This window comes from Phaethon lepturus, unplaced genomic scaffold, assembly GCF_000687285.1.
Source record: "Phaethon lepturus isolate BGI_N335 unplaced genomic scaffold, ASM68728v1 scaffold12026, whole genome shotgun sequence".
Classification (NCBI taxonomy): Eukaryota; Metazoa; Chordata; class Aves; order Phaethontiformes; family Phaethontidae; genus Phaethon; species Phaethon lepturus.
Genome location: NW_010545598.1, coordinates 42,838 through 53,327, shown reverse-complemented (window position 1 = coordinate 53,327; position 10,490 = coordinate 42,838). Strand labels below are relative to the sequence as shown.

Below are 10,490 nucleotides of genomic sequence, written 5' to 3'. Positions count from 1 at the left end.
GGTGGTGGTGGTGTCAGGGCACTTTAGAAAGCATTACCTGGTGGTGTTTAGTGCCTGCCCGTACTGTGCCGCCTCCAGCTCCCTCTTTGCTCTTTCGGGCGCTCCGTGTGCCTTTTCAAGTAGTTTTGGTTTTTTGGGGGTCTTGTTTTGTTTTGTTGTTGGTTTTGGGGGGGGGAGGTTTTGGGTTTGGTTTTTGGTTTTGTGTTTATTTTTTTTTGACTGAGTGCTTTCAAACTCTGTGGAGGCGGCCAGTGCCGAGGAGAAGTTGACGTGCCTGCTTGGTTTTCACCGGCGTGCGTGAGCGGGTCAGCGGTGTGGGAGGAATGGGGTTTTGGAGCAGGGAATCGGGTTTCTCCTACAGTTTTCTAGTTTTCAGCCGCTTGGTTGAAACGCAAACCCTTCCCAGTGTAGTGGCCTCTGCTGCTGTGTTGCTTTGGGCAAAAAAAGTAGGTTGTGTGAAAGTGTTTGGCAAAACTTACGGTGAACAGAGACTAGCCAGGATACTTTTTGCTGTTTCTTGTTTTGTCTCTGTTCTTTGTAGTCCCTGCTTTTCAACAACTTTTTTGTAAATTACAAGCTGAAGCACACTTTAGGACTTGTTGAAAGCAAAAGTGAAGCTGCCTGTCTTGAAAAGAGTAAGGAAATGCAAGTGTAAATGGTTAAAAACAACTTGTGAAACTCGCTTGTCTCTGTGAGACCACCCTGATTTCAGGAGGATCAGTTCCATCATCCTGCTTATGATGTGGGCTCACAGGAAAGGTGGTGCCAGTGCAAGAGTGAGGGCAGGATAAGAAGAAATTGGGCTGTCCTTCATAGCTGCATGGGGTTTATGTAAGATTAAAATGATAGCTTGGCGTACATATGGTCAGATGCTTCCTTAGGCTCTCATTCTTCTAGCATTTGAATACTTTACAATTGTATTATTTTCAGCTCTTACTATTTTTGTCGGTCTTTTCTTTCACGTATAGTCTTTCTGCAGTTTCCTACTTTACTCTGATTTTTTTTAATGTGTCCACCATCATGGGATATCATGCTTGAATCCAAGACTTGAAACAAGTCTGTAGTTGTACTCTTTAACCTTGAGTAGCTTCAGCTTTTTTTTTTTTTTTGTCTCATTGCTGGTATTTTCTAGTATAGGAGAAATATCTCCTGCCCAAACAGGGAGCTGATTTTTCCAATGGTGGCCTCTAAAATCTGTCTTTTCATAGCAAGAGAAGATGCTTTTTGGAGAAGACTTAGTCCCAGCCTAGCTGCTGGACTCCTCAGGTGGTCTTCACTAACTGGCAACTCATAGGAGGTACGGTTTGTTGATTGCTTTAAGCTGGCTGGTCACTGCCTTCAGCTGGTGACTTCTGTTTATCCTCTCCCTTCCATCAGCACTGAGGTTGGTGTGGTTATCTGGGGAACCCTTTCTAGGAAGTAACACAGCTGAAGTAATGTTTGGTTATATGTTTTTGCTGGGCATGTTCTCAGGCTGGTTTCTTTGTGCATATTGCTGCAGCGACATGAATGCTTATGCCACCCTGAGGGACATGGTAGGAGGTGGAAGGTGACAGGGAGGATAGGGGTGTCTCCCTTCAGTGACAGCACGGACTTGCATTGGATTCAGATAGTTGCACTGTGGTAGCTTTACAGTGCAGTGAACACGGCAAGTTATTCTCTTCAGGGCTACCTTAGCCAAAGTTTTTTCTGAGAAGACTAACTCTTGAGTTCATGCTTCCCAAACTGTTTTTCCTGTATGCTTTTCCAAACAATTTGTATCATCTTTTGTCAGGTTGTACTAGCTGCGTTCTGCTCTTCATCGTAATACTGTTTTTGAAAGTTCACATCCCTGCTGCTGAGCACGTGCTGTGGCTTCTCCCTTTTTGCTGTCTCCTCTTCTGCCCTGGAAGAGATGTGCCTCACATTTGGGAAACACTGTACTGTGAAGGAGACAGGAATGTGTGGGCAAGGGAGAGAAGATAAGGGAAAAGAGAGTAAAGTGATTGAATTATGTATTGACACTGGGGTTTTTTGACGGCATGTATTACCTGCCTGCTTTCAGCAAGACTTCAGTATATGCTAATGGTAGGCAGATCAGTTTTAGTATTCAGTTCTTGTTACAGTCAGGGTGTTTTGTATTTCAGATTCAGGCAGTGAAACAGAATTATAACTTTGGATTAATTAAATGTTGCACAGTTAAAACTGTGAATTACTCTTATTTTTATTACAGCTGTGGTTTCAGTTAGCCTCTTTCAGCATGATGTGTGTTATTTATTTTACCTGTAGCTGGAAGAAGTGAATTTCTTACACAGTGGCTAGATAAGATTTGAGGATTTGTCTGCCTGAGGGAACTATTACAGAAAAAGGCAGGTTTTGGGTTTACAAGTGTAGTTTAATAGCCACTCATATGAGCGCTTGCTGCAGAATAAGCTGTTGGCAGCTAGCAGAGCTTGTTCTAGTCGCTCTACTAAACTCTTGGGGTTTGTGTCATCTCTGATGTGACCTATTCTGAAGATCTGGGTAACCCTCAGTTTAGAGGGCTGTCAGGTGCATGTGTCATGTTCATGTATGCCAGAAAAAAGTGGGTGGCAAGGGTATTTGGGGGGAATTGGAGAATGTTGTGTCTCTACCAGCTACACCCCTTGAGTATATGACTGTTGACATGGCATTCACCCTCTCCCAGCTGGGGCTGTGGGTTTTCGGAATACTAACATCTGAACGTGTGTGTGTATCCTGCCTGTCATCTTCAACTCAAACTGGTTCATTTGCTTTAACCCCTTTTCACCAAAATGGGGAAGTCACAAAGGTGAATAGTTTGTTCTTTTGCTTACAGTCAGCATCCTATCTGGCTGTAGGGTCCAAGCCTTCCGCTCATCTTCGTTATGTCAGAACTTCACTTGCATGAATGAACATCCATTTTGGCAATAAAGTTAGACTGTGGAGAGAGCAGCTTAATAGTTATCTGTCATATTTATAACCATGCTGGCAAGATAGTCTCGGCGCTCAGTAACCACTAGGTGAAGTTTAGTTGTGATGTTTTGAAGCAGTGTTCTTCTGATCAAAAGGATGCAGATGGAGTTTTGACAATATAAAGTAGATTCTTTTACAGGTTTCTTTACTATGAATGGGTGTTTTATATTTTTGTCTTACAAGCTTGTCCAGCTGCTTCTGGATAATGTTTTAAGATCTGTCTATTTAAAAGCAGTCACAGTTTAAACAGCAAATATGTCTGCAATCTGTAACAATTCAGTGCAGTTTTCTCTAAAGAGTGGAAGACTTATCTTTTTCATCACATTTGTAAACATTTAGATTAATCTTTATGTAATCAAAACTGCTCTAATATTTAGCTAAATAAAGGCTTGTATAGTCTTGATTTTACTGAGTTTATGATTGTATATCCTTTTTTTGTCTTTAATAATTGAGCTTGTAACAATGAATGTTCTTTATTAAAATAAATTGAAAGATACGACAAATTCCATTGGGTCAAGTTAGATTTACTGTAACTGAAATGTCAGATCCTGATGTCCTCATCCATGTTGCTTTGTTCCAACTTGAGAGCACATTGCAATTACAGTGAGGACAGCACATGGGTAAATCATAATAATTAAATTTTTTTATATTCAAATCTGGTCATAAATTTGAGTGGACTAGAACAGTAGTGAGAAGCTGTAGTTTGTCTTACTGTAGATGAATTTAAACTTCTCTCGTGATGTAATCAGCTCTGTGTGTATTTTAGGATTGCTATAAATCTCTCTAATCAGAAATTTTCTATCTCCTGGTAGCTTGTCTCTTTGAAATATTAAAAAGTTGATCCTTGTTCTCTTACCTTGCTAGATTATTTCTGTTTCTTAAATCTGATTAATCTTCTTCTTAAGCTGAGCAGGAAGAATAAGAGGAAGATCTTGAAGATAATATAAAATCCAGGAGAGAATATTCTTAATCAAATCATACGAGTTAATACAGCTGCAACTAAAGTATCATATTTGAAGATCTATTTTTCAATGGTTTCAAAAGAGGCTGTAGATTAAAAGTGAACAGTTTAGTTATATCACAAGAGATATCACTCCCAGATACTTAAACCTTTTACAAGGCTGTTATATTAAAAATCTAATAGGTTTATGAGAATGTAATGGTGAAGTTGCTGACATAGTGGTATGCAGATGAAAACTGAATGGCTTTCGAAGCCATCTAAAGGAGATCATACTTATTTTGCTTTACCTTCAAGACTGAAAATAAGGTCTGTGACAGGGGCAATTTTATTTTCCGTATCACATAGTTGTAAGCCTTTGATATCTTCCGAGTCACAGTTAGCTCTGGCAAGAGGTTTGATGAAAGATCAAGTAGAACACAAGGCAAGCTTCTCAGCCCATTATCTGATGTAAACCGGAACGAATACTCTTCATTTAAAATTGTGTGTGTTGGTTGCCCAGAGTAACTTTATTAGAACTGCAAGCTCCAGTGCAGTGTTTGCACTTGACGATTAGTTTCTGCTAAAACCATGTGATGTTTGTGTATGTGGTCTAGAAAGTTCAGTAGAGGAAGCAAACAGTGGTCAAGATTTCACCTGTCAGGATTTGACTAGTTTGGATGAAGAGCATAAGAAAGATGTGAATTAGCACAAATTTTATCTGTTTTAAAGAAGTGAAATAGAGGGACTTAATGTTCAGTTATTTAAAAATGACTTCACAAAATTGCCCTGAAAGAATTTCATATACCTATAACTGTGAAAAATGTAAATACCAAATAAAGACTTTTTTTGGAGGTTTTAATTTTTGCCTTTTATGACTGGGATAAGTTCAGCTAGTTCTGCTACTACTCTAAGCAGGAAAATGGTAAGAAAGTCGATGGTACAATCTGTAAGCTGGTTTTTGTTCCCCGCCCCCCCTGAATCTGATAGTTTGAGGTCTGTGTTAGGGATGTGGGAAACTCATTAACTGAGTAGCAGGCAGCAAATCTGCAAACAGAAGTTCGGAGGGAGTGCTTGGTGTTGGCTCATCAGCTACCAATAAGTTTCATGTGAATGCGAGAACCAGCCATATCACATTTTTCCCTCCTGTCTCATGTAATCCTGTGGTCATAACCTTTACATAACATGACTTTTTTTATTTATTTCACTTTGTGCCTAGCTATTCAATGGTACACTTTATTCAAACTTTACGATATGTTGTAACCCTTTCCAGTCATAATTTCTCTGAAAATTATTTGACTTTTTCTTGATCAGCTCATGTCTCTTCCGTCATTGATGCTATTGGTGTTTAATTCAGTGGTTTACATGTTTGGCTGGTGGTATTGCTTGGAAAGGGAGAATGCCAAGTTGCTCACAGTCTCTGTGGGAGTGTTGCCAGTTGCCTTTTGACCAAAACAAAACAAAAACCCCACAAAAAACCACAAACCAAAACCGACAACAAAACCCCAAATAAAACAAACAACAAAACCCAAATGTTTGGTGAAGAAACAAAATTGAACATGGTTGCTAATACACCTTGTAAAGGAGCTACTCTCTGAAACACTCACCAGTGTTTCAAAGCTGCGTTCTTTGACAGCTCGAGAGAAGGGGGTGAGTTTTTTATGTAGGTGTTATAGTGCGAAACTCCAGTCTCTGCTCTGGAGCTGATGAGAGAGACTGTTCTCTTCACCTGGATAGTTAACTTGTCATTTACATGACAGCATACGCAAAATAATGTGGCATTAATTATTACTTCCCATTCAGCTGAGATTTGGTTTTGTTGTACTTCTGGGTTTGCCTTGTATAGCCTGTTGTAAGTGTTCAAGAATGCCGACATCGTACAGGAACATAGGTGGTTTAGGGGGATTATAAGTTCGCATCGAGTTTACCATCTGCACTGTGGCCTGAGTTTCATGTTCATTAGGCAGCAGCCTGGCAGCAGAAAAAGCAGTGACATAGACGAAGTGAAGCATTAGAGTCAGATGTTTACTTATTTTCTGAAGTGGAGGGTAAGGACTGGATCTTATTTAGCATTTCAAATGTATCCCCAGGCAAACTCAGGGGCAGGAGTTGAAGAGTTCAGGGGTTTGAGCATCTCTGTGCGTTGGATTCGCATTGGATTCCTCGTTTTCGTGAGGAAAAGTAGGACCTATATACCCAAAGTGGAGATTTGGCTGGTGGGATCCGAAAGGATCTTCTTTCGTTGCGTAGAGGAATCTGGGAAGAGTCTTCTTTCGAGTTAAATCTCTCATCTTTTGCTCACCAGGATGTGCTGAGATACTTTGGGAAGCTTATCATGTCATCAGCTGTCGGCAAATCACTTTTACTGCCCTGCCTCCCCCAGTTGTGTATGGGACTTAAATATCAGATTGCAGTGAGAAAAGGCAGAGGTGCAAGTTTGTTTGGATGTGTCAGCCTGGGGACCTAAGTGTTTAAAGTAGAAAGATTTTAATCCTTCTTGGTTACCATGTTAAAGTTATAGCATCATATCATAAACTTTGAAGTCCCTTTGCTAAATTTTGAGGGAGTCAGCACAGTCCTGGCAGTAAAAGGAATTGCTTTCTTGAATAATAAGAAACTTAATAATAATATGGAAACTTCTTGTTTATAATGTCAATCAACAGAAATGAAACAACTGTGCCGTAACACATCATAATGTCTTCTAGTTGTGCTAGTTTGTAAACATCTTTTTTTTTTTTTAGAAAAAGGAGCTATTTTAATAGTGTAAGCATGCATCTTCAGGTCATTATATAGGCAGCTTGTTGCTATCTTTTTTTTTTTCTACAGCCCTTGAAAAAAAATAAACTTTTATGAGCCTGTGCAATAATACCTCTGTTGGTTATTTGTGATACTTCTCTAATCAAGTACTGAAATGTTTGTTTCAACTGCATTCACAGGCTAAAGAGTGCAATGGCGTCAAGGCTCCGATTGATACGAGCAAACCTAACCCTAATGAGGTGGAGTTCGATAACCTGTATTTGGATATGAATGGTATAATTCACCCTTGTACACACCCAGAAGACAAGTAAGGCAGTTTTTTGTCCCTTTATAAATAAGATTTATTGATAACATTTCAGATGTTAAATTGAATGGTTTACATTTTAGGCCAGCGCCCAAAAATGAAGATGAAATGATGGTTGCCATTTTTGAGTATATTGACAGGATCTTCAACATTGTAAGACCAAGGCGACTTCTTTACATGGCTATAGACGGAGTAGTAAGTATTGATATATTTAGTTCCCAGTAATGGCTGTTTGTAAAATTAAGGTAGATGCTGCCTGCTCTTGTAAGATCCTTTGGGAAATAGCTTTCTAACATGAAAAACTACAAGTAAAATATACTGTTAATTTAATTTGAGGGAAATTCAAAGTATTCATTGGTGTCCACAGGGTTGTATGAGCCGGCTAATGTATTTTACTGCAGTCTGAACTTTGCTTCTGAAAAGCAGGAAAGTTTGTAAGACAGTAACACTCTGAAACAACTCATGTTCCTCTGTTCTGTGGCTTTAGTAATAATTTATGCCGCAGGCTGGGAAAGATCAGAAAACCGTTTAAGCAGATGCACTTAAAATGGGCAGTGACTTAGTTGTGCTGCAGAATATTTTACAGGCTAGCCTTAAGGGACATTTGAGGCTGAAAGCTTGTCTTTCTCCATACCCAATCGTTACCTCCCATCAGTGCATCAGCTGGTCTAATGAAAGATGCCACCTTTTCTTAATAACTTTAATAAGCTTTACTGAGTATTTTTCTATGCGGATTGCGTAGTCTCACTGAGAGATGCCAAAATGGCCTGGCAGAGGCCGTTGAGTTTTGGCTATTTCTTTAGGCTTTTGAGTTCCTTAAAGGTAAAATGAGTATCATTAAGTAAAAAGATTTTTAACTTGAATTCAAGTGCAGGAATTCCTAACATATTAGTGTATGTAGAAGTAATCCCAACCAGATGTTGATATAGCCTTTTAAAAACCCCAGCATACCTGCTATAAGTAATAGCTAACTACTGTCTGCCATATTCTTTTTATTTTCAAGAGAGTGAGGAATACAATTGTAGGAGTTTCTTGTTGGAGAAAGGGCATGTGATAAATAAGTCTCTGATACACGTCACTGTACATTTCATTTATTTTGCAAGGGAAACTTTGAGTCCTTGAGCATTGTGGATTTCTGAGATGGGGATACAGCTCTGCACGCTGCTGGCTTACCTCACCGAGAAGCTTAAGAGACCTATTCAGAAACACGCCCCGCTCCCTGTGCTGCCATATGAGAGCTAGTGGTGATGTGAGGGAGGGACAACAGAAATCCCTGTTACAGTTCAGATTAATGTCTTGTTAAAGACTGGTATAATTACAGACTGGCCAATTTCAAAAGACTTGTCTTGGCTACCAAAAACAACTAACAGAAAGGAAGCGATTGTCCAGATGCAATAACTGAACCAAGCATTATTAAACCTTTTTTAGGCTCCACGTGCAAAAATGAATCAACAGCGGTCAAGAAGATTCAGAGCATCAAAAGAGGGCATGGAAGCTGCTGAAGAGAAGCAAAAAATAAGACAAGAAATTCTGGCGAAAGGTAGACTGTGAACCTATCTGAGGTTTTTCAAGTGAGAGTCACCTTGGTTTTTTTGAACGCCTCAGTAAGGTTTAGAAAAGGGATGTCTTGCTTAGTGGGTACTTGTCTGTGTGTTACTAGAAGGAGGGGATAGCAAGCCTACAGAAGGACAGTTCTGTGTTTTCCAAAGTTAAGAGCTAAGCTAAAACAAAGTGTCACTTTTTTTCTTCTGCTTGAAGTAGACTTGTGTTGAGTACTCTTAATTCCTTTAGAAAAAAATTCAACATAAGGGCAGGGATAAATGTAGTAGTGGGAAACTAACCAAAACTCTTATGGAAGGAAGTACAAATTTGTAGGGCTTGATAAAAGGAGAGCTGAGGCTTAAAAGCAGGGAATGAAAATATTGCTGCAGAGGAATAATGAACTGCAAGCAAGGGTAGTTATTTGGCAGTGGAAACTCTAAACTCAGTGAGGAAACGACGTCAGTGCAACTTTCTAAGGGTGACAGCAACATGGCTCAGGTGAAAGGAGTGTGTGGAGCTGAAGCATGCTGTCTGGGCTGGAGCAGTTAATTCAGGTGGCTGTGTAGGAGGAATGAATGCTGTAGCCCAAGTGAGAGGGCCATTGTGTAACCTAGGTAGAGATTAAAAAGGGAGGACAAAGACGTTTTTAACATTTCTTCCTGTAGCATTTCTAGACTATGAAGACCCTTTATGAAGCTCAGAGATGAGAGAAGTTGGTGTAACCCTGTTTGTGAGCCCAAGTGAATAGATAGTGGAAACATAGGGGAGAATATGTAAGAAAATAATTATTTCCTAATGTTTTATCTCATTTAGCAAGCTTAGTTCCTTTGAGATTTCTTTCACAGTCTTTTGACAGAATAGGTAGTGAAATCACTTTTCTGAAGTAACGTTTGTACATGTACTAATACCTTATTTTAAGATGGAGATAATATAATGGTAAGAGCTGTTTCAGTTTTGTTGGGTTTTTTGTTTGGTTTTGTTTTGTTTTAACAAACTAACTTTCAGTAAGTGTTAATTGTTATCAGGGGAGCCATCTGGGTTCTGTATCATGTAAAAATGTTTTTAATGTTCCATATGGATTTACTTCTGTGAAATGTTTTTATTGCTCTAGGTGGCATTCTTCCTCCAGAAGAAGTGAAAGAGAGATTTGACAGCAACTGTATTACCCCGGTAAGTAATCTTGCACTTTAACCAGCAATTGCCAATGTCTGAATGAAGGTTTAATTTTTCTTCCGTCACTTTTTAGGGAACTGAGTTTATGGACAATCTGGCTAAATGTCTCCGCTATTACATTGCTGACCGTTTGAGCAGTGACCCAGGGTGGAAAAATTTGACGGTAAGTTTCACAGTTTCATACTTCAGGAAAATTAAGGTGATCTATTAGGCTGGGTTGGGATATGATTGAAGAGTATAAATTTAACAGATTTCTTTCACCTTCTGGCACTGTGCTGTTCTTAATAATGGACCAGCTTGCACGTTGTGCTGGGACTTCAGAGATACATTTCATCCTAGTAACACAATCTAATAGCACCATTTGTTTTGATTTCATTTAAGAGCAATGAAAAGACTTAATAGGAGAAGCTACAATTTGACATAATGGGAGACAGGGTTTTAGGAATACTTCTTCTTTTGGCAAAAGTGTCAAGATACGTAGTATATGTATTCTTTTCACTATTTCTTTTTTTAACTCGTTTGCTACCTCAGGTAGGCTGCACTTTCTCCTTTATTCTAATGATGGATGGCAGTAGATCACAGACACAAAAATGATACATATCAGCTTTCTTGCCTTTCTGGACTTTGAAATTCTCTCCTCCTGTTCCTCAGCCACTCTGCTCCCACTGAATTTTGTTTCTGGCAAGCCTGTACAAGAGGGCATAATAGTCAGTCTTCTCAGATGCAGCTGTCTGGTTTATTTTCCATAAGTTGACTGTTAAAGTGGTCTAATTGGAGGGCAGTTGACTCTGCTTAATTCCCTCCACCAGACATGAGTTTTATAAA

At 39.3% G+C, this 10,490-nt stretch overlaps 1 protein-coding gene across 1 annotated transcript in view; it reads left to right on the top strand.

The window, feature by feature from the left end:
- Positions 1–541: 541 nt before the first annotated feature.
- The window catches only part of XRN2 (5'-3' exoribonuclease 2), a gene marked incomplete at its 5' end in the record, with an annotated part of 50,871 nt that continues 40,922 nt past the window's right edge, over positions 542–10,490 (top strand). The window contains 6 exons of the mRNA XM_010289017.1: positions 542–635; positions 6,794–6,953; positions 7,034–7,145; positions 8,379–8,490; positions 9,604–9,662; positions 9,739–9,828. Of these exons, the coding sequence (XP_010287319.1) occupies positions 542–635; positions 6,794–6,953; positions 7,034–7,145; positions 8,379–8,490; positions 9,604–9,662; positions 9,739–9,828 (627 nt within the window). The remainder of the gene's footprint in view (positions 636–6,793; positions 6,954–7,033; positions 7,146–8,378; positions 8,491–9,603; positions 9,663–9,738; positions 9,829–10,490) is intronic.